At 44.2% G+C, this 24562-nt stretch overlaps 1 protein-coding gene across 4 annotated transcripts in view; it reads right to left on the bottom strand.

Annotated features, from left to right (window-relative positions):
- TMEM220 (transmembrane protein 220) overlaps positions 1-24562 on the bottom strand; it is a 178758-nt gene that overhangs the window by 1816 nt on the left and 152380 nt on the right. For all 4 annotated transcript variants that reach the window (XM_069200392.1, XM_069200391.1, XM_069200390.1 and 1 more), the window contains one exon: positions 9239-9389. In XM_069200392.1, coding sequence (XP_069056493.1) covers positions 9257-9389 — 133 coding nt within the window. In that variant the 3' untranslated portion in view covers positions 9239-9256. The remainder of the gene's footprint in view (positions 1-9238; positions 9390-24562) is intronic.

Raw genomic sequence — 24562 nt, 5'->3', positions numbered from 1 at the left:
TCAGACTGCAATACTCCTGCGCACCGCTAGGTGGCATCGTTCAGCTCAGAGTGGTGTCATCTGCATCGGGAGTGACGTGTGTGGTGCTTATATAAGTGCCACCCTGGCGTGCTGACGCACGTTTTTCACAACTTTCCACACCAGAAGCAGGGAGCCACGAAGAACTCTGATCACTGTTGTGGATGTCTAGGGCCCTTAAGAAGCGTAACCCTATCACTGTAATCCGTTTGCAGAGTGGGGAGGATGGAAGGGTTGGTAAGGAATCTGCAGCTAGATAGAGTCTCTACCAGATAAGGCGTTTCTAAAGGTAAGTAACTTGTTCATCTAATAGAGACTTTGAGCCGCAATACCTTACCTTAGAATAGATAACCAACTAATACCTCGCTGGAGGCGGGGCTGGGAAACAGATTATACTAGAAAATCCTGCAGGACCGAATGGGCAAAATGCCCATCACAATGGACCTAACTGTCTAGCCAGTAGTGTTTGGTGAACGTGTGCAGAGACCCCCACATGGCTGCTTGACAAATGTGCAGGACAGGGACTCTGCCAGCTAACACAGTGGTCACAGCTTTGGCTCTGGTGGAATGAGCACGCAAGCCTTCTTGAGGCTGCTTCTTGGCCAATGCATAGCAAATTTTGATCAAGAGTCCTATCCATCATGAGATGGTACATTTCTGCACTGCTTTCCCTTTCTTGACACCGACGTATCCTACAAAGAGTTGATCGCCCATCTGGAACTCTTTAGTACGATCAAGGTAGAATAAAAACGCTCTTTTCAGGTTCAGGTGGAGGAGTCTCTCCTCTTTAGTAGGATGTGGTGGGGTACAAAAGGTAGGCAGTGTTATCCGTGAATATCTTCACCAGCCTTCCACTCAGCAAAGGAAGGTCTTCAATGTGAGTTGAAGCGCCTGAAGCTCCGGAAAATTGATGTGGAGCCTGGATTTCATCATAGACCTCTGATCTCCACCTCCCCCATGTGGCTGCCCTAGCTGAGGAGTGAAGTATCTGTCACTACAGTCAGCACTGGTTGTGGAAGGGAGAGGGGCATGCCACTGACCCAATCCTGGTTCTTTAGTGACCACTGAAAATCTTTTGCAGTTCCCTCCGAGATCTAGACCAAGTTGGAAAGATTCCCCTGATGCTGCAACCACTGGACCTTCAGATCCCACTGCAGAGCTCTCATATGCCAACAGGCATGAGTCACTAGCAGGATGCAGGAGGCCATGAAACTGAGGATAGAGGCTGAAACATTGGTATCATAGCCTGAATATCCTAGACTCACCATTCAGGAAGATAGGCTTGAAACTGCACTGTGTCCAGGACAGCTCCGATGAAAGATATTGTCTGAGAGGAGTCAGCTTTAACTTCGGCAGGTTCATAGTGAATGTCAGCAAGTAAAGGAGGTTCGCTGTAGTCTGGAAGTGAGAGAGAACTTCCTCGACCGAGATCGCCTTCAACAGGCAATCGTCGAGGTAGGGGAATACTATAGCCCTTGACCTCCTCAAGTGTGCTGCAACCACGGCCATTACCTCAGTGAACACCAAAGGGATGCTGGTAAGATCAAATGGGAGCACAGTGAACTGAAAATGCTCTTGGCCAACTATCAAAAGCAGGTGGCATCTGTGGGCAGCCAGGATGGGAATGAGGAAGTATGTGTCCTGCAAGTCCAATGCAACCATTCAGTCTCCCGTGTCCAGGACATAAAGAATCTGAGCAAGCATGAGCATCTTGAACTTCTTCAGGAAGAAGTTGAGAACGCTCAGGTCGAGGATAGGGCAGAGGCTTCTGTCGAGTTGAAAAAATAAAACACAGACTGGTGAATCACGCTAAAGAATCAAGACGCCTCTCTTTATCTGAATGAACTCTATATTGAAATTATGGTATTGGACTGTACTGGTGCATTTTTTACATGATCAAAATAAATGTTCTTATAGAGATTTGATATTGATTGTTTAATATATACATTACGATAATGAGTGCCTCATATGCTATGGTTTGCCTAACTCTTTAAGTGGGACTAACATGGTCCCTGTATTCAACTCGCTCTCCATTGCAGTTGACTTGATGTTGTGACTTTCACATGTCTCCCACAACCAGATAACCGTGAGTGGCACTTTGTGCTTTTCGGTGCGTTACTTACCTGAACTCTTTAAAAAAATATCACTGGATTTTTGTTGTTTTGGTCTCAAATAATTTATTCAATTTTAAGCTATTGTTCTAAATTGGTGTGAGATTGTTTTTGTGGTGTTCTTTCACTTTATTACTGTTTGAAGTGCTGCATAAATACTTTACACATTGCCTCTAAGTTAAGCCTGACACCTTTGTGCCAAGCTCCCAGAGAATCAGCACAGGTTAATTTGGGATTTTCTTGTGTTTCACCCTGACAGATATTGTGGTTCTTGCTTCAGTAAGGAGTCACCGCATTCAACCAGTAACCTGATTTCCAACAACAACAATCACCATTTTAACAATATCTTTTGCTTTTAAAAAACACCACGGATTCCCAGCCTAACAATCTAGAATAATTAATGCATGTCATTCTATAAAAGAAGGAATGAAGAAGGCATTATTATTGTAGCATATATGCCCTCCAAAGCTTGCCTTTCTCCACAAGCTACAGGAATGGTAAGAGGAAGCTCCTAATGTTACAGATTATTGGAGGTGATTTTCAATTGACCATTCCCATAATGGGGATAAATCCAGAGGGAGGGTGCAAACCTTAGAAGGGAGTCACACATACCTTGTATTTAAACAACGATTGGAGGGAGAGAAATCCGGACAAAGAAGACTATTTGTTTCACTCACATCTGCATTCTTAGGTTTTGAGATTGGTTACACTCAGGATGGCTATGGAACAATAATGTAAAACATTTCTCCAGGAGGTTTCTCAGAATACTCACCACTGCTTGTGGTGCGCCTTTATACAGGACTGACCCACATTACAAAGAATGGTGTGTTAGTTGCCTTCATCTGTTTGAAACAGACAATGCAAAAACATGTAGAATTAATAATCAATTCCTAATTTGACCTTTCTTATGCTTTTGCCCAGGGCAAAGAAATGCGATGGGAGGCATATCTGCAGTCAGAGAGACAGACAGGTAAATGTGTTCTCCAATAAGCAACAAGCACTAGCAAAGTGATTGGTCTAGCTTTAATTATTTAATTCCTGGAAACAAAAGCATGCATACATTGCCGTAGCCTATTTGTGCCATGTCAGCCAGAGGTACTACGAGTGACCGAGATTTATTCTAGCCTGCCACTTACCACTTTTTTTCCTCAGTGCACATTGCTCTTATTCCTACCTTGCTGTTATTGTGGCTGCTACCCCTGACTATTGTGGTATTTGGTGTGCTGTTGACTGCTGTTTGCTTCTGTGGTCCATGCTGTTGTGCCAACTGTTGTCCCCACTATTGTCACAGCTGTTTTTGCTACTGTGGTGGCTGCAATCACAACTTGTATTGATGCTGTGATAGACACTACTATTACCGTTGTTTCTGCTTCTGTGGTAACAGCTTTTGTAGGTGTGCCACTCCTCTGGTGCCTGCTTCAGTGGCAGAAGTGGTCTCTTATCTTTGCGGCACTGTTCACTGCTGTAACTGCATCAGAATTAGTTTTTTTTTTTAAATGTATTTTTGCAGTTTTATAAACTTGACCCAAGGACACTGGATTCGTTTACGTAAGCACCAGTTACATTACAGAAGGTCAGATTCATTTTTTTAGGCAGGACAAGAGTAAGTGATGTTTCCGGAATCACAGGATGTTGCGCCGACTCCGGGCCTCAGCAGCTCTACCATAAGGCTACATTCTCTCCCTTTGTTGATGTGACAGCTGTTATTTCCTGTGGTGTTGGAGGCTGGGCTATCACTGGTTGGTGCTGCAATTTTCCCTGCCATGGTACCAGCTTTAGTCACTGGTGTAGCCTCTGTTGTAGTTCAAATTTGTTTCTGTTGCACCTGGTGTACTAGCAGTAAGTCTGCTACGGTGGCAGCTGTGGTCACTGCTGTCATGACAGCTTCTAATACTGCTATGGTCCTTGTTGTGGTGATAGATGTGTTTGCTGCTGTAGTTTGCGCTGTGAGGACGTCAATGGAAGTGTTGAGGGGTGCATTTGTGTCTAGGAAGCCCTTTTGTTTGATCGTGAAGCAAAGCTACTTTTTAGATGACGAAAGAATAAAAAAGACACATTGTAAAATAACTATGTACCACTGAAGGCCACTTTCTGCATTCTCGTGTTTGCGATCACATGTTCTAGCACACATATGATGTCCTTAGACAGACTGAAAAAAGATTTTTAGCAATATACATTAATTAATACACACGTTGGAGGGTTAAAGATGCACTGTTATGATTTCCAAAAAGATAAACACATATTTCTGGCAGTTACATAAAACAAGTATTGGCAAAGTCAATGGGTCTTGCTTATACAAGAGATAGGCTTTGGCAGTGTTTTACCATGTTGCACACCGGTGTGGCTGCTGTTCAGCATGGCTGAAAGTTACTGGTGTGGAGTGTCAGAGTGGAGTGGGGGAGTTCGGTGTTGCAGAGTGGATTTGTTGGAATGTTTTAGAGTGGAGTAGGAGGAGAAGAGTGTCGCACGGCGGAGTAGAGTCCAGTGGCAGAGAGTGTCGTAGAGTGGGGTGGAATGGGGTAGAGTTAATTGAGGTAGTGGGGTGGACTGGATATGGGGAAGAGTGGGGGAATTGGATTAGGGGGCAGAATAGGGTGGATTGGTGTGGTTAGGATTGGTGTAGGGTGGATTAGATGGGAGGGGTGGGCTGAAATGGGGTGAGGTAAATGGGGTGAGGTAGATAGGATTGGCGTGGATGGTTTGGATTGGAGTGATAGGGCTGGGTTGGGATGGAGTGGGTGGGTGGGGTGGATTACATTGGACTGGAGTGAGGCAGATTGGACTGAAGTGGGGTGGATTGGATTCAATGGATTGCAGCAGGGTTGAGTGGGGTGGACTGGAGTGGGGTGGATTGTTTTGGATTGGGGTGGATTGATTCGGAGTGGGGTTGAATGAACTGGACTTGGGTGGATTTGATTGGGTACACCAGATGTATCAGAGTGGGGCAGGCTGTATTGATTGGAGTGAGGTGGGCTGAACTGAGATAAGGTGGCGTGTATTAGACTGGGATACACTGGGTGGACTAGAGTAGAGAGTGGTTAATTGGAGTGAGTGGGTGGGGTGGATTGGAGTGGATTGAAATGGGGTGGGGCTGATTGGGTTTGGTGTGGTGGGCTGCATAGGTATGGATTGGATTAGGGTGGAATGCATTGAGGTGGGGTGGATGAATTGGATTGGGTGGACTGAAATTGGGTGAGGTAGATTGCATTGGGGTGATCTGTAGTGGGGTGTACTGGAATAGAGTGGATTGGAGTGGGGTAGGCTGAATGAATTGGAGTGCAGAGGACTGAACTGGGGTGGGGTGGTTTGGGTTATATTGAAGTAGAGTAAGGAGGATTGGAGTGGAGTGGAGTAGACTGAAGTGAGATAGGTGGGGGTAAATTGGAGGGGGTGGATTGGGGTGGGTTACAATGGGATGGGCAGATCGGAATGGGGTGGGGTGGACTGCACTGAGGTGAGGTTTATTGAGGTGTGGTGAATTGGAGCGGGTGGATCGGATTAGGGTGGGTGGGGTGTAATAGAGTTGATTGGGTTGAGTGCTGTGGATTGGACTGAGTGTGGTGGATCGGGGTAGACTGGATATGGGTGGGGTGGACTGGATAGGGGTGGGGTGGATTGGACTGATTGGGGTAAATTGGACTGGGGTGGATTACAGTGGAGTGGACTGTGGCGGATTGGACTGGAGTGGGAAGGATTGGAGTGGGGATGTCCGGAGTGGGATGAATTGGAGTGAGTTGGATTGGTATGGTATGAGGTGGGGTGGATTGGAGTGGATTGGTGTGAGGTGGATTAACTGGAGAGGGGTGGACTGGATTGAAGTGGGGTAGATGAACATGGTTTGGAGCGGGGTGGACTGGAATGTAGTGTGGTGGAATAATGTGGGCTGACTGGACTGGAGTGGGATAGCTTAAATTGGATTGTACTGGAGTGGGATGACTGGGTAGATTGGAGTGGGGTGGATTGGGTAGCTGTGGACTTGACTGGATTGGAGCAGATGGGTTGGACTTGATGGGAGTGGGGTGGAATGGATTGGAGTGGGGTGAATTGGAGTGGGGTGGGGTGAACTGGATTGGAGTGGGGTGGAATGGATTGGAGTGGGGTGGAATGGATTGGAGTGGGGTGGACTGGATTGGATTGGAGTAGGGTGGGTTGGATTGGAGTGGGGTGGATCAGACTGGAGCTGGGGTGGATTGTACTGGAGTAGGATAGACTGGACTGGAGTGGGGTGGGGTGGATTAGGGTGTAATGGATTGGGAGTGAGGTGTACTGGATTGGAGTGAGGTAGATTGGACTGGGCTGGATTGCAGTGGATTGGACTGGTGGGGCGGACTGGATTGGAGTGGGGTAAATTGTGGTGGATAGTAATGGGGTGAATTGGAATGGAGCAGAGTGCATTGGATTTGGGGGGGAGGTGAGGTGGATTGGATTTGAGTGGGTTGTTTTGGACTGAAGTGGGGTAGGGTGGAGTGGGGCAGGTTTGAGTCGGGCAGGTTGGAGTGGGGCGGGTTGTTTTTGGATTGAAGTGGGGCAATTTGGACTGGGGCAAACTGCTTTGGATTGGAGTGCGGCAGATTGGACTGGGGCACATTGATTTTGGATTGGAGTTTGGCAAATTGTTGTGGATTGGACTGGGGCGGATTGGAGCGGGACAGATTGTTATGAATTGAAGTGGGGCACACTGGAGTGGGGCAGATTGTTTTGGATTGGAATGGTACAGATTGGAGTGGGGTGGATTCCAGACAGATCGAAAGTTTTAATTGGAGTGAGGCAGGTTGTTTTGGATTAAAGTAGGTCAGATTGGAGTTAGATAGACTCGAGTGGGGCAGATTGTTGTGGATTACAGTAGGGCAAATTGTTTTGGAGTGCAGCAGATTGTGGTGGAGCAGATTGTTTAAGATAGGGCAGATTGGAATGTAGCAGATTGTTCTGGATTGGAGTGGGCAGATTCTTTTGGACCAGAGTGGCACACACGTGTGCCGGGAACAGAGATAAAGCTCTGCTGTTTGGCAGTGGTACCTGTTTGAAAGATCCCGCAGTCAAACAGCAGTGTGTTTGCTGTGAAGCTGCAGCCAACCCACCTCAAACAGCTATGTCCCGGGGGTGGGTACCCCGGGACATAGCAGGATTTCGGCCATGAGTGGTGGCGGTCCCCAGGGCCAATATTAGCTCCATGGTGGGGGGGGGGGGGGGGGGTGGTTATGGCCCCCTCCAACATGCACATAGCCCTGGGGAGGTGGTGATCCCCAGGGTTTGGGGATCCAAAATGGAGACACAAAATTGTGAATGCCCCCGTGGTCCTGGGTCACCCAGGGGCCTATAAAAAAACAAGCAAGGGAGCCTGCGTTTTTAAAAAAATTTTTTAAAGGTGTTGCAAATTCACGAATTTAGCTAATTTGCGGCAATAAAATAATGTAAAAAATGCTTTTTGGCTCTGGGAGGGTCCCTCTGGGACCTCCCCCCTTTCACCAGAGCTAAGGGGCTAGGTAGTCTCTAACACCCCCCCGCCTGCCCCCCCCCCCCTTTTTTAATGTACTTTTTTCCTGTGACTCAGCTGAAGCTGAGTCCCAAGGTGGCAGCCAACACTTCCTGGTTTGAAGTTTTGGCCGCCAGAGCTTTGCATTTCCCTGCACAAGCTCGTCTTTTTTCGTGAAGGATCTGCGTCCCTAGAAATACAAATGTATTTTCCCTTTAATATCTCCAAAATTATTAAACTGAGTTACACCAAATAAGTAAAAGTGTGATCTGCATACAGACAGCTAGCTTTCTGCCACATTTGGTGTAAATCTGTCCAGTGGTTCGGTATGTAGTTGTGTCTCAAGGTCCTACAGGAATTAACATGGGAAACGCAACATTTTTTTAGCCCCTTTTTTCTCGGCCCCTGCTTGATGGATCACCCGAAGAACTTTCCCTGCGCAATCAGGCCACTTTTTTTGAAAATTTTTGTGAAGTTTCTTCCAACAGTGCCAAAGATATAGGCAACTCAAAAAGAGCTTTTTCTGTGGAAACATGATTCTAACTATAACTACGCCACTAGGTAATATATATACATACACATACATACACCCATTTCTGTGGTCGACTGCTTGCTTGTCTAATAAACACCTAAAAGCTGAACTCTGCATGTGCAAGTCGGTGGGGAACAGCTCTCCACCATTTTTTCATTGGACTCCATTACTTTTACCGTTAAACAATAATAGCAAATTTAGGCCCTCATTTCAACTTTGGCGGGTGGCAAACACCGCCTGCCAAGTTGAAACCCATGCGCGGCCGCACTCCCGCGGTGGCTATTTGGAGATCTAGTTTCCGTCCACCGGCCCAGTGGGGATCTCGTCCGCAACACGGGAGCCAGCTCCAAATGGAGCTGGCGGTGTTGCGGCTATGCGACGGGTGCAGACGGTGAAAAGTTCCATGGGGCCGTGGTAGGGGCCCCGCGACTCCCCTTTCCGCCAGCCTTTTCATGGTGGTTCATACCGCCATGAAAAGGCTGGCTGGAGGGGGGACTCGTAATCCCCTGTGCTGTCTTGGGGGATTTAAAGCTGCTTTGAGTAAGGAGGGGAAACACGGTGCAGAGCCATATCTTCTAGGATTGGCATGCTGCTGCTGTTAGCCCCTGTGAAGTTGCTTTTAAAAAAGCTGGCGTGGGTGAGTAGAACTCAGTATACATTGTCTAGCCTGGGATTTGTACCAGTAGAATACCTTTCCAGTACAAATTCCTATGTCTAGAAATAGAGGAGTCCCACACTGCAGGTTTAAAAAAAAAAATGAAAACGGTATTCCTTATTAGTGTCTGCTTCAAGGACACATTAGTTTTTTATATAAACCCTGGCCTAGCCATATCAGTAGACCAGGCTATGGGACCCAAAACCTATGGGTGGTTGCGTTGATCTGTCCAACTAACACCCAAGTAAACCCCCCTTTAAGCGAAGCAACAAAAAGCAGCATGAGGGGGTAGTGACGCTGAAAAAGGGACACCTTTCCAAAACATAATACCTTTTGTTCTAAAGATACCAATGCATCCTTTTGCATAATTTTACATCACTTTGTAATAACACAGAGATTTTGTAAATCTTGGTCTGTTTACACTCCTAATGCGAGGCAGGCATGCTTACTTCTTATTTATTCGTATGTCAGATCACCGTTTTGCAGTGACTCGGCCATGATTTGCGCATCTCCTTATTAACATAAATGTAGAGCCAAGACACAAATGGAAGGAGAGTGATGACTGCTGCCAAAGTCAGTCGACGTCTACCAATGGAACGACTGCAAAACAAAAATGCACATATTTAACAATTACATAAAGCAGATGATACCATCACTTCCAAGATTTGTGCATTTCCACGATATACATCTTTTCTATTCTACCTCTCCATATTGCTGTGAGAGTTTCAGAGTTAGAACAATATTGACAAAATGCTGTTACCAAATGTTTTTATAATGCAGTACTGTACGGTTTCTGTAGTCATAAACTAATCCATAAATTGGTCCTTAGGTAAAAAGATGAATTAAATTATTGGAAGCAAATACGGTAAAAAAATATTTAAGCTCTTGGTGCTCTGAAACACAGATTTGTAGAGCACAAATTAATAAAAGTGACTCAAACTACATGCAATTATCTGCAGCCATGATGCTCATTCTGAAGTTTAGTAGTTACGAAGTGGGGTTACCATCATCTTCACAGTCTTTGCTATATCTTACACATTTTAATTGGACAATAGGTGCATGTTCCCCGTCTCAAAGATTACATTTTACAATCACAGATGACATAAAACCTTTTCTCCTTATGGTCAATGTTATTTTACCTTAGTACACAATTTTAAACCCCTGCATCCTGGTGTTGGTTAAATATCTTTTTTTAATCAAATAAACATAAAAATGCCATGCAATTATCAGTTATTTAGATCTACAGGGTGCAATATGCTATTTGTTACCAGTATTCAGGGAAGGGATGGGCATCATCTCTGGAGAGTCACGGACACTGCCCACACTCAGCATAGTAATAAATAGCATATTACAGTCTGAACATCTCTGAACATTCAGGAAATAACCATATGTAAGTCAGTGTGGTCTTGATCCAACAGGAACAGTCCAGTCTGAACTGCCACGTATAGATGTGACCACAGAAACAAATATAAGTCTTGTTTGACAGCACAGCTGTGTACATGACCTACCAATTCATTAAAATATACTTAGATTTGGCTTTGACTACACCTTGAGAAGGATTTCTCGTGCAGCCCATGTCTATGGATGTCTGATGTGTCAATCCATCTCCTATGGAATACTTCAATTGCAATGCATGATAAACTAATTTACATCTCAAATGTGTGGTAAGTGATTATTAAACCCATACGTACACTGTATACAGACGGCAATATTTTTTCACAGTGTTGGCTTTTTTTTTTTAAAGTGTTTTAGTCAGGACTGAAAATAGAAGCCAGACTTTCTGGCTCTACCAATGCTTATTTGTTTACACACATATTTGATTAGAAATGTAGGCAGTTATGGCGTTTGGTCCTCATAAAAGCTTAAAGGCCAAAAAGTATATTGTAGATTATATACAGCTTGGAAAAATAGATCCCAGTAACAATCTCTGGATTTAAGACCTGATTATGACTTTGGCGGTCGGAATAAGGTTACCGTCAAAGCCATGGGGAGGAGGGTGCTAGGAGGAGGCTGCCATGATAACATTGGCCTCCCTCTCAGTTTTATTACGATGTTTCCACTGGGCTGACCGGCGGGCACATCGTATTATGGTGTTTCAGTAAGTCGGACCAGTGCACATTTCGAGGGTGCTGGCAGGGGGACCCCTGCACAGCGGTGGCCCCAGCACTGGCTTTCCACCAGCCTTCTGATGGAGGAGACCCAGTCATGAAAAGGCTGGCAGAAAGAGGACTTGTGATCAGCACGGCATCGCTAAACTCAGCGCCGCAGTGGCTGACCACGACTCCGACTGCCACCACCCAGTCGGGAACCATGTTCAACATTGACTCCACATTGTTAAACGCCGCTGTGCCCTCAGAAAGCCTCCCAAATTTGTCACTCAACGTCAGTGAGCTCCCACCTACCCAAAGGTCTGCATCCTGATGCAACTGTGTTCCACCACAGGATGAACCACAGGATGAGCCACATGTCAGCAAGCAAATACCTCCCAGTTACCCTTGCATTCACAATAGGTGGCTCCTATTGTCATAAGCCAGCAAGACTGGAATTACTATTGGCATTATGCAGGGGCCCGTGAGTGAGCTGATGATGTGCAAAATTATTTTCAGATCCTGCTACTAAATGCCCCTGAAACATGTCTGTATTGGCTTCTGAGTGCACGAATTTTATGTGTGCACAATTTGCAACAGATAGTGCTTTTACTTGTATGCTCGAGCCCCGCACAAACTATTGAGCCCTGCATTATATTATAGGTCACCATGCCAACATTCGCACCTGCGCACTCACCTTTGTTGCTAAACGCCTGCATCTTTCTGAACAAACATGCAAGGGAATGGTATAAACATCAACACTCCTCAACCAGCTGGCCATGCTCCGACCCAGCAGGGAGCTCTAAACCAAAATGCAACTGCTCACATACGCACACTAGCATGTCTGCTAGCACGTTCAGCAAACTCTCTACACCAGTGATGGCAGCAACCCACTGGCAGTGTAGATGTGTCATCCTGACAACTATTTCATAGTCACCAGACTAGAAGATGACCAATGTCAACATTGTTGCTTAATGAACCAATGCAATTTGTTGCTTTTTATAAGGAGTTGGATGTTTATTCTAATTAGCTGCAAAATTGGTACACATTCAAATACCAACTTTATTCCACTGTTGGGTATCCCTTCCTACCACACATTTGGCTATGTATCCAGAATAAAGAGAATACCTGAGCACAAATGTACTTTAGGATATGGGCCAGGAACAACACTTAGAGGACACCGAAATCGGTCTGACTCGACACCAAGTCATAGTAACAAAAACATTCCAGAGCCACAGAAAATGCACGCAAGTCCACAAAACCTCAGCATAATAACGGTTACTCCCGTGGAATGACAAAAAAAGGTTTGGTCAATTCACATCGTGCAGCCACAAAACAGGTCTTGGTGTCACTCATTTGAAAAGTACCTATCTTAATGCAGTGTCCACCACTCCATGTGCATTACACTTTTAACATTCTGGTCTATATCTGCTTCTGGCGTAATAGTGACTGCAATACCATTGCAGTATTAAATATCCCCCCCCCCTAAAAGTGAGGGCATAAATATTGACTTTACATACTAAATATATAAAATACAAAAATATTAACTAAAAAAATCTTGTGAAACAAAATACTGTCACTGCATAGGTAAGTATACAGAATTTAAAATATTTAACATTATGGAAACTATAAAAAATATATTTACTTTAAAAAGTTAAGTTTAAAAACATACATTTAATACAAAAGCTATATAAATATATTTTGTAACTTAAAAATATAAAACATTTAACTTTATCCCCTTCGTTGCCAGGCCTTTTCCCCTCAGGTGCCAGGCCTTTTTTTGGCTATTTGGGGCAGTTCGCGCTTAGGCCCTCATAACATTTTGTCCACATAAGCTACCCACAACAAATTTGCATCTTTTCCCAACATTCTAGGGATTCTAGAGGTACCCAGACTTTGGGGGGGTGGGGTGGGGGCCCTGAAGGACACCAAGAAATTAGCCAAAATAATGCAAAACAAGCATTTGCAATGCAACGGGTCTCGCGTTTGCTTGTGTTAGAGCTGACAGCGTTGTAAACTCCTAACCTGACTTTTCACTGGTAATTAAACCTATCAGCAAAAGTGCATTTATGGACTAACCGGAAAAGTGCAATTAACTGTGTCACAGGGTTGATATTATGGAAAGCGCTCAACTTCTGCCAAGCAAGATGGCGCTGGGAAAAGAGAGAAAAAGGAGTCCACGGGCCGGACGGAAAACAGCGAGCCTCGCATGTTTTCTGTACTTGGTCGATGCGCTCGATGCATGCCTTCCACTAATGAAATCAAGCAGATTCTAACAGGCAAGCCCATGAACCAATGACGTGACGTGGACGGGGCTCCGAGCCCTTTTTAGTAACTAAAGCGTCTCGATTAGCAAAACGCATGCGCAAGCGACGCAGGCTCAACCCTAAAAATGGGGAAAAAGTGCTGCAAAAGAAGGCTTATGTTTTTTCCCTGAAAATGGCATCAACAAAGGGTCTGCGTGCTAAAATCACCAGTTTCACAGCTTTCAGGAACAGGCAGACTTGAACCAGAAAATCCAATTTTTCAACACAAGTTTGGTATTTTACTGGGTCATACCCCATTTTGTAAAAAATTTTGTGCCTTCAGCCTCCTTCCAGTTAGTGACAGAAATGGGTGTGAAACCAACGCTGGATCCCAGAAAGCTAAATATTTCTAAAACGTAGACAAAATTCTAAATTCAGCAAGAGGTAATTTGTGTAGATCTAACAAGGTTTTCCTACAGAAAATAACAGCTGAAACAAAACAAATATTGAAATTGAGTTGAAAAAACAGCCATTTTTCTCAACTTTTTACTCTGTTACTTTTTCCTGCAGTGTCAGATTTTTGAAAGCAATATACCATTACGTCTGCTGGACTCTTCTGGTTGCGGGTATATATAGGGCTTATAGGTTCATCAAGAAACCTAGGTACCCAGAGCCAATAGATGAGCTGCACCTTGCAATGAGTTTTTATTCTATACCGGGTATACAGCAATTCTTTTGCTGAAATATAAAGAGTGAAAAATAGGTATCAAGAAAACCTTTGTATTTCAAACATGGGCACAAGATAAGGTGTTGAGAAGCAGTGCTTATTTGCACATCTCTGAATTCCAGGGTGCCCATAATAGCATGTGAATTACAGGACATTTCTCAAATAGACTTCTTTTTTACATACTGTCTTACATTTGGAAGGAAAAAATGTAGAGAAAGGCAAGGGGCAATAACACTTGTTTTGCTATTCTGTGCTCCCCCCCCCCCCCCCCAAGTCTCCCGATAAAAATGGGTGCATGGATAGGCCTAATGCTCGCGACAGGAAACGCAATCAGGACACATCACATTTTTACATTGAAATCGTATGTGTTTTATGTAAAGTGCTGAGCTGTAGATTTTGGCCTCTAGCTCAGCCGGCACCTAGGAAAACCTACCAAACCTGCACATTTTTGAAAACTAGACACCCAGGGGAATCCAAGATGGGGGGACTTGTGGGGCTCTGACCAGGTTCTGTTATCCAGAATCCTTTGCAAACCTCAAAATTTAGCCAAAAGAAAACACTTTTTCCTCACATTTCGGGGAGAGAAAGTTCTGGAATCTGAGAGAAGCCACAAATTCTCTTCCACCCAGCGTTCCCCCAAGTCTCCTGATAAAAATGGTACCTCACTTGTGTGGATAGGCCTAGCGCCCGCAACAGGAAACGCCCCAAAACACAACATGGATACTTCACATTTTCCCAAAGAAAACAGAGCTGTTTTTTGGAAAGTGCCAAGTTGTAGATTTTGGCCTCTAGCTCAGCTGGCACCTAGGAAACCCTACCAAACCTGCGCATTTTTTAAAACTAGACACCCAGGGGAATCCAAGATGGGGTGACTTGTGGGGCTCTCACCAGGTTCTGTTACCTTTGCAAACCTCACAAGTTGGCCCAAAAAACACACTTTTTCCTCACATTTCAGTGACAGAAGTTTCTGCAGTCTGAGAGGAGCCACAAATGTCCTTCCACCCAGTGTTCCCCCAAGTCTCCCGATAAAAATGGTACCTCACTTGTGTGGGTAGGCTTAGTGCCCGCAAAAGGAAATGCCCCAAAACAGTATCTCAACACATCAAAATTATCAAATACAAAACTACCTGTTTTTGCGGGGTGTAGGGGGGCACCTGAGTTTTTGGTCTTGGGCTCCGCAGCCATCTAGGGAAACCTACCAAACCCAGACATGTCTGAAAACTAGTCACCCGAGGGAGTCCAGGGAGGTGTGACTTGCGTGGATACCCCAGTGTTTTCTTATCCAGAATCCTCAGCAAACCTCAAATTTAGCTAAAGAAAATCATATTCAGATCACTGCACCGGGACAAATTGCCTACCACCCAATGTTCCCCTTAGTCTCTCGGTAAAAATGATACCTCACTTGTGTGTGGGCCAAGTGTCTGTGACAGGGAAGAGCCAAAAACATGTTAAAATTGAGGGGGAACCAAGCGGGTCCAAAAGGGCAGTTTGGAAAAAAACATTTTTAGGCTGACAAGTGCAGCAGAATTTTTATCGGTATAGATAAGACAATGCTGGGTGGTAGGAATTTTGTGGATTCCTTCAGATTCCAGAAGTTTCCATCACAAAAATGTGTGATTTCCAGCAAAGTTGGAGGTTTGTAGGGCATTGTGGGTAAGAAAATGGTGCGGGTGCATGTAAAGCACACCACCATGGAATCACCCAGATGTTTATTTTTCAGATACATCTAGGTCTTGTGGATTTTTCTACCTGGCAGCATCCCAAAGTCCAAAAAGTGCAGCCCTCACCATTACAAGTAGGACTATTCCGAGAGGTAGCTAAGCTCTCATGGCCCAAATGTAAAACCAAAACCCAAAATAATCAAATGTCCTCTTGCTTGCCGTGGGATAAGATGTTTTAGTGTGCGGGGGGAGAGCTGAAAGACTATTACCCCCTTCAGTTGGGGTGGGGGCATAACTAGGCCCATACTGCTTGGTAGCTATTTTTTGTTTAATTACCTGGCATCTAGTAGACTTTCTGCCCCCTTGGGGTGTGGATCGGGGGTAACTGCCCCATCTGCCCACTAGTGGGCATAACAACTTTCTCCCCACTTATTTTGGGGAAAAAAATCTTTCCTAGTCTCTGGTGGGCTTTCTGCCCTCCTTTGGGGCAGATGGGCCTTTCAAATATAGGCCGATCTGCCTCCAAGGGGGGGGGGGCAGATATGGCCAACAGTAATGTGCCCCCTTAGGGAGCGACCCTTGCCCAAGGGGCTGCCCCCCAAACAAAAAACACACATACACACACACCAATCCTGGTGCCTAAGTGGTTTCTGCCCCCCGTAGCCCCACCCCCGCCCAGGGGCAGATCGGCTTAATAGAAATAAGCTGATCTTCCCCCAAGGGGGGCAGAAATGGCCTAAAATGTAAATTTGCTCCCAAGGGAGCGACCCTTGTCTAATGGGTTGCTCCCCACATATATAAAAAATAAAATAAAATAAAAATATCCCTGGTGTCTACCGGTTTCTGCCCCCCGCGGGGGAGCGCAGAAATGGCCCAAAATATATTTCCCCCCTGGGGAGCAGCCCTTTCCCAAGGGGCGCTTCCCTTATTCAATTACAAAAAACCCCCAAAAATCCCTGGTGTCTAGTGGGCTTCGAGATCGGGCAGCAGAAATGCTGAGAAAGACATCAAAGGAAAGGAAAGGCCTTTCCTTTGATGCCTTTCTCAGCCCCTCCATGTGCGCTGACATCATCAGATGCCACAGGGGGGTCAGGGTGGAAGGGGAAGCGATTCCCTTCCATCCCTGCCCAGGGGAGGGAGGTGCCAGGCCCCCAGGATGAGCGCTAGCGCTTCCCCCGTGGGCTCCTATCTGGACGTAACGGATACTTCCTGGGCACCCGAGCGGTGCTGCCCAGGACGTAACCGTTAAGTCCAGGACACCCAAGGAGTTAAAATCAATGTAAAACATAATAAATATAACATGTAAACAAGTGCAATTATTGAATAAGCATGCATAATAAAAATATAAAAATACTACTAATAATTACAAGTAATTAAATACAGTACCTATATTTTAAAAAGTAAAAAATACAATAAAATTATAACATTATTAAAATACATTATAATATTACTCAAACACTGAAAAAAACTTTAAACATAAAATAGAAAATATCATTAACACTAAAATAACAAAATAAATCACAAAAAAGTTAACATAGTTCCACACAAATATAAATGATATACTACAAACATTGATAATTAATACATACTAGTTTAAAACAAAGAACAAAGTACTCGCATTACTAACTCTGAAGTAACACTAAACAAAAAATACACATAAAACACCACTCTGACTGTTTTCAAACAAAAATGAAATACAACGTAAACAAAACAATAGCACTGCTACTACAGCCTAAATAACTTTAGACTTTGAAGGGGACGGATTTACCATTCCCACTACAATCTAAGCAACAGAACGGAAAGTGTTGTACTGTAGAGGGGTAAAATTTACTTCCCACTCCAGCTGAAGCAATAGCATAGAAAGCGCTGGAATTTGGATGTGGTGTATTTATTATTCCTAATCCTACCTTAGCAAAAGTAAGGAAAGAACTGGACTTTGGAAGAGTCAGTTTTATTATTCCCAATCCTAGAAAAAGTAAGTATAGACATAAAAACATAAACATGTATTTCAATAAATATATTACTAATATAAAATACTGTAAAACATATCAAATACTCTAAGACATATAATTTAAATAATTAGAAAATACATTACAGCATTAAAAATTAAGATTATAAATAATGTAAATCCATACTTTGTAATTAAAACATAAAAAACGATATCAAATTAAAACTGTTCCCACCCTGCTACCCTAAAGCCCAAACATCCCACACAAAATAAAAATATTAGAAAAAAATACTAGCACAGTTTAATTTTAAAAATGGTACAGTTAAATTATTACATAAAACATAGTAATAATACATTTAGTTAATCTAAACAATAATTTGAACAATTAGATGTTCCCACTTTTTGGATGTTTTCAGCTCTGAGGTTTATGTCGGAACATGTTGTGAATCATGTGACTCTAAAGCTGGTATTTTAAATTAATAACTAGTGGGATATGCACATGTTTTTTTAGACGCATTATTTATTGGAGTTTGATGATGTCTGCACTGACCTACAAACAGTGATTGATGAAGATACTTATTTGTTTGTATGTAAGTTCAGATTTGTCCTGAAGAAGCTGAGATTCTGCGAATCACATGTTGGCTACTTCAGTGCCAAGATTGCGCATCATCAGATTATCAAGGCATCAATTCATTGGGATGTTTATGAAAATGTATTTGCACAGAGACTGTGATCATTTTTGAGACTTAGCAATGTTTTGGATGAATGCAATGGGACAACCAGGAAAATTAATCTGCACAGAACAACCTGGGACATATTTTGAGTCTTAGTAATGCTTTAGAGTAATTTTGAGAATGGTGGTGACTACATATATTTCAATTGGTGATGTAGTACTGCTGATTATTAATGGATGTACTTCTTTTGCTACTGGCAATTTAAAAATACTTAAATAACATTTCTTAGTGGTGGAGTTTGTGATGCATGTTTGCCTTTTTTTTTTACTTTTACTCCCCACAACTTCTTTATATCAAAATAACATATTCAATGCTCTAATTTTCAAAAAATGACTAATTTTCACTAAGTTCTGTTTAAGAATCAACAAAGTGCACTACAGAACTAAGGGCCAGATGTACGACCCTCAGGGTTTGCGACTCACGATTTGTGTTTTTAGTGACTCAAATTGCAAGTCGCAAAACACTAATGTACAACAGTGTCTGAGACACTGTTTGCAATTCCCAAATTGGTCATAAGGGACCTGCCTCATTAAAATTTATGAGGCAGGTCGCAATTTGCAACCCAATGAAAATGGGTGTTTTAAATAAAGCAGTTTATTTTTTTTAATGCAGCCCATTTTCCTTAAAGGAAGATGGGATGTGTTTCATAAAGAAAAATGAAATGTTTCAGTTTCATTTTTTAAGGGTAGGCAGTGATCCGTGGGACCACTGCCTGCTCTTAAAAAACAATTCCGCTACCATTCACAAAGGGGGCGGTATCCCCTGGGGACCCCTTCCAGTCTGCGACTGGTTTACCACTTATTTGAAGTAGACAGTAAACTGTGATTGTCCTGCAAATGCATTCTGGTCGCAAAACAATTGTACATCCTCCTCCACTCACTATTAAGAAAGGATGCCCTTAGCACGCCCCTTCCTATAGCAACTCACAAACCCTATTTTGCGAGTCGGTAATAGATTACTGACTCACAAAATAGGGTTTGTACAAGCCAGAGGCCGTTCTAACACTCGCAAACGGACCAAATCACTGTTTGCGACCGCTAAAAATGGTTCTACATCTGGCCCTCAATAACTAGTATGGTTACAGAAGATTAGTAAACAGCAATTCACGAAATTGTAAAAAAGCACTGCAGTTAAAAAAAAAAAATAAGGGGCCTCATTACGGCTTTGGTAGTCTTCTGACTGCCGTATTAAGAGATACACTATGAAGTCCGACAAAAAACAGGCAAATTTCCAAAACCAACAGTATCCTGGAGGATGGAAAAGAGGCGGTCCCACCACCGGCCCAACACAATTCCACCCACCAAATTACGATCCACAAATTGCCACAGCGGTTCTTCCATGGTGGAAAACCATTGGCGGTCCAAAATGCGGCAGTCATAACTCACTTTTGTCAGAACACAGAATCACGTTGGATAGCTTGAATACCCCACACTTGGCACACATCCACACACCAGACACACCTACTCACAGCACTATATATACACCCCTACACAACCCTTTGCATCCAGAATGCCATACACAAACACCGAGACGCCAAAAAAGAATAGAAGCTGTACTTGTACACTATAGGCACACATACACATTTCACTTAGCACACACCCCACATAAGCACAACTATCACAATACACACATCACTAACACTCACAAACCGCTACGACCGTCTCTAATTCACATCGCAGCACCTACACCTCACCAATTACCCAACACTGCACCCTTGTACTCATAACACACCATCGACACAACAACAACCATGTCCCCACAAAAACACCCACGTTTCACCGATGACGAGTTAAGGGTCTCAGTGGATGAAATTGTAAGGGTAGAGCCACACCTGTTCGGAGCACAGATGTAACAAACATCTATTGCCAGGAAAATGGAGCTGTGACAAAAAATTGTCGACGGGGTCAATTCTGTAGGCAGCCATCCACGCACAAGGGAGGACATCAGAAAGAGGTGGAACGACCTATGGGGAAAGGTGAGTTCCATGCCATCCAGGAACCAGCAAGCTGTACAGAAGACTGGTGGTGGGCCCCCACCTTCTCCCCATGTCTTTACATCACGGGAGGAGAAGGTATTGGACATACTGCATCCTGAGGGCCTCACAGGCATACCTGGGAGACCGGAGTCTGGTAAGTATCCACAACATTAATGTCATACAATTGTATTGTCCTGCATGCTTCCTCACCACCCAAACCCACCCTAATAAATTATTTTAGCCCCTACATCTCCCACCAAAGCACCCAAAACCCCTCCCTAGCATGCCCCTACATCTCCCACCAAAGCACCCAAAACCCCTCCCTAGCATGCCCCCTCTCCACTGAGCCCAACTGCCCTCACAGCCCTTGGAAATGGCACGTCAACCTTTAGTCTGATCATATCACTACGACTCCCAGAATGCCGTAACCCATCATTGTGAAAACCTGGAATGTGCACAGCACATCATATGTAGTGCATGTACAACTAAATTACTAGCTACACCACCTAGATTGTTCCAAGGAGGACCAGTACATGGCAATGACAGCAATGCAATGGCACACTCACAATAGCAACCAAAGCGAAACACAGCTAGCGCTGAGTGACCATTCCTACTGGCTACAAATCAAATATCCAAGCCAAAAATAGACTGACCTGGTTTGGAAAGTAAGATGGTTGAGTCGATGCACATGCATAACATCTAGATACAGGACAATTTCCCTTGCATACCCACATACTGTGTTCCCACTAAGACACCATTGTGCATTGTGCTGCTTTAATGTGTGACATCTAGCAAGCCTGACTATTCACTAGGTAACAGAGGTAAACAGTCATGTCAATAATCAGACAAAATCAGATCTGCAGTGCAATCTAGTATAACAATTCTAAACATGGAGTACGGAAATCAAGTCATAGAGTTGTATGTCCAACAGAGGTATGCTGTGCAGCAGCTGTCAATGTCATTGCAGGGAATCATGTTAAGCCACTGTCTACATCTTACACAAACACAACTAAACACACATTTTAACCTAAACTCTGTGTCTCTCTCCCTCCACATGTAACCTCGCCATTGCCACCATGGAGCGAATACCTGAGACTGTCAGTCCCCCTCAGGATGAAGGCCCCAGTGAGGACAACAGCTTTGGATGTCTGGACACTGTCAAACAACCTGGCCCATCTAGGACACCTGGTCAGTCAGTGACTCTCAGCCTCACCCTCCCCACATCAACTCCTACCAACCCTGTTGCGTCAACATCACAGGCAACCATTCGCTCCCAAACCTGTGTCCCAAGGACTGTGTCATCTGTTGTGTGCCCCACAGTACAGGTACCAGAGTCTCACCTTGCCACCCCTGACAATAATGGACCTGCAACCACCAGCAGTGGACACACTGTGCCAGTGGCACATGGGGGAAGGGCATGTGGGAGGGATGCTGTGGACCAGAGGATGGGCTCTCAAAGGAACACAATTGAACAGGAAACCATCTCCCAAGTCTTGGGAGCATAACCAGGTTCCCAAGAGAGGCTGGGCCAAATCATTACCATGTTGGGGGAAAATCAAAGGCTGCAGAGGGACCACCACCAGGAAGTCATGCAGCAGTGGCAAGCACAAAATGCCCATATGGCTACCATTGCAGGGGTCCTGAGGGGCATCAATACCACCCTAATTAGTTTCTCTACACACCATGTGGCCCCTTCCATTAGCAATCTATCATCTGTGCCTTCAACATCTGGGGCTGCTAGTAGAATGGAGTCCCTGCCAGGGGAAGCTCATGCCTCAGACAACCCTCCCTCTGTAGCTGATGAACCCCCCCGCAAACGTGGATGTCCACCCAGACATCCAGCAGGAGCAGATGCCAAGACCAAACCCACTGCCAGGAAGTGAACCTCTCCTGATTAGGCCCACTGGTGTGCCACACATACACCCTGTTGACTGTTCTGAAAGCTAACTCTATTTTTCCAGGGTACAAGGACATTGGAGTTGTGTTACCGATGGTGTAGCAGCTACCCTGATGAAATCCTCCACCATGACTTCACCCATCGCTGTTATGTTCAGATATATTAGTATAATGGTTACAGTTTTCCTTTTGATATGCGCAATAAACCACACTTAATGTACTATGTACGTGTTTTTTCTAATCCATGTACAATAGTTATGCATGCCAATTGTAGTGTGGAAATTCCCCCTGTATTGAACAGCCATTGTAATGGATGGGGACTCCATCAGCAGGAAACTCATTATAACAGAAATGTAACAGGACAGATGTAAAAGAGGCTGAAATACAGATGAACACAAATGTATAGTCAGTATTGCATTTAGCACATAGAGCATGACTGAGTATGTATGCAATGGTGTCATAAAATGCAAAGACAAAGGATACAGAAGCCAGGCTCATGGTAATCTACCTACAAGCAGGGGCACACTTTACATACCTATACCATAGCTTCTAAATCACATATCCCATGAAACATACAAAGATTATAACAGAGGTGCCCAGTACTGAAACCATACACTAACATTGGTCTCATACCTGCAAGTTTGTCACTCACCTATGTCAGTCTACAGTGACATGCACCTTGGACTGCAAAGTCAAAACAAAATGACAGCTAGATCCAGTGGCGATCACAATTCACGCCACCTATTGTGAAGTGAGAGGCTATGATCCAACCTTTACACATGTGCCAGCCACTTCTCCAGAAACATAATACACCATATGACATCCTCCTCTACCCCACAGGTGAAAGAAAAAGATCCTCCTCTACCACCCCTGTTTAATGATGGTTAAACTATCAAGGTTACACCCCACTTAAACTAAACTAATATTACCAGGCATCTGTCATGTAACCTCTCATGTCTGTCAGCAATTACCATCTGCTTCTGACAGAGTATTCCTCAAGTCAATGTTGCAGAGCCAAACAGGATCTAGGCAAATCTGTGATTGAAAGGGAAAGAGGATAGGAGATTGCACAAAAATATACCTCACATCTCAGAAATCATTACCAGAAGTGTAAGTTAGCATCTGCTGTAACAATACATTAGAATACAGAACAATCTGTCCCGTACACAATACTGTCAGTCTACATTCACAACTAACTCATAGGCATTGGAGCTCATTACACCCCCACAGATGAAGCAAGTAAGGAGGTGTGATGCCAGCCATCTACATCTGGTTGTACACCTACATCAGAACAATAGGTCTACTTCCCATCCCCGTGTGTCAGGTGAAGTTCTGATTGATGAGATCTTCCCTAGGGTCACCTGCTTCTTCATCCTCTGGCACTTCATCACTCGGCACATCAGGGTTTCCAGCCACAGGTTTAGCTGCTTCCCCCTCATCTGCTCCCCATGGTATCTGATGTCTCAGGGCTAGATTGTGGAGCATGCAGGAGGCAACTATTATCTGACGTACCTTGTGGGGCAAGTTAGTGGAGAGGTCCTCCAGAGAATGCCAGGCACCTAAATCTTACCTTCAGGAACCCAAAAGTCCGCTCAACTACACGCCTTGTCCTCCTGTGTGCCTCATTGTAGCGGACTTCCCCTGGTGTGGTTGGGTACCTCATTGGTGTCAACAGCCAAGGACGGTTTGGATAGCCAGAGTCACCTGTGAACACATTGCGAAAACATCACAAACATCTATGTGTGACATGCTATAATGTGATGGCAGGAGACATAAATCGCAAACACACTGTTAAATGGTAACTTACCAACCAGCCAGGACTTCTCTTTGTAAAGTTGTGTCATTAGCAGTGGGACATTGCGGTTTCTCATGATGAAGGAATATTGCACAGATCTGGGATACTTGGCTGTGACTTGTGAGATGTACTGGTCTGCCAGACACACCACCTGAATGTTGATTGAGTGGTAGTTTTTCCTGTTGCTATATACCTGTTCATTTGCACTGGGAGGGACCAAGGCTACATGGGTGCCATCAATGGTTCCTACCATATGTGAAATGTGTCCCAGCACATAAAAGTCTGCCTTCACATAGGCCAAATCTGCTCAGTGGAGAAATCTGATGTAGCTGTCCAGGTGTTTCAACAATGCACACAGCACATTCTTCAAAACCATACTGAACATGAGCTGAGACATCCCTGCTGTTAGACCCACTATATTCTGAAAGGACCCTTGGCCAGGAAGTGTAGCGCTGACAATACTTGAACGATGGGAGGTATGTTATAGGAATTGTGAATGGCAGGCATCAGATCTGTCTCCAACTGATCACAAAGATCCATGATGGTATGACGATTCAGACAATATGCAGAATCCATATATCAAGTGCAGCTACTTACACTCCTCACACCATCTACATCTAGCTGTAGAGGACAGCTAATACAGCTAACATATACAGTACAGCACATAGCTTGGAAGCACATTGCCAACCATAACAATGGGATAT

Source organism: Pleurodeles waltl, chromosome 7 (genome assembly GCF_031143425.1).
Source record: "Pleurodeles waltl isolate 20211129_DDA chromosome 7, aPleWal1.hap1.20221129, whole genome shotgun sequence".
NCBI classification, from domain to species: Eukaryota; Metazoa; Chordata; class Amphibia; order Caudata; family Salamandridae; genus Pleurodeles; species Pleurodeles waltl.
Note: the sequence above shows the minus strand (reverse complement) of the source record. Positions and strands in the feature narration are given on the sequence as shown.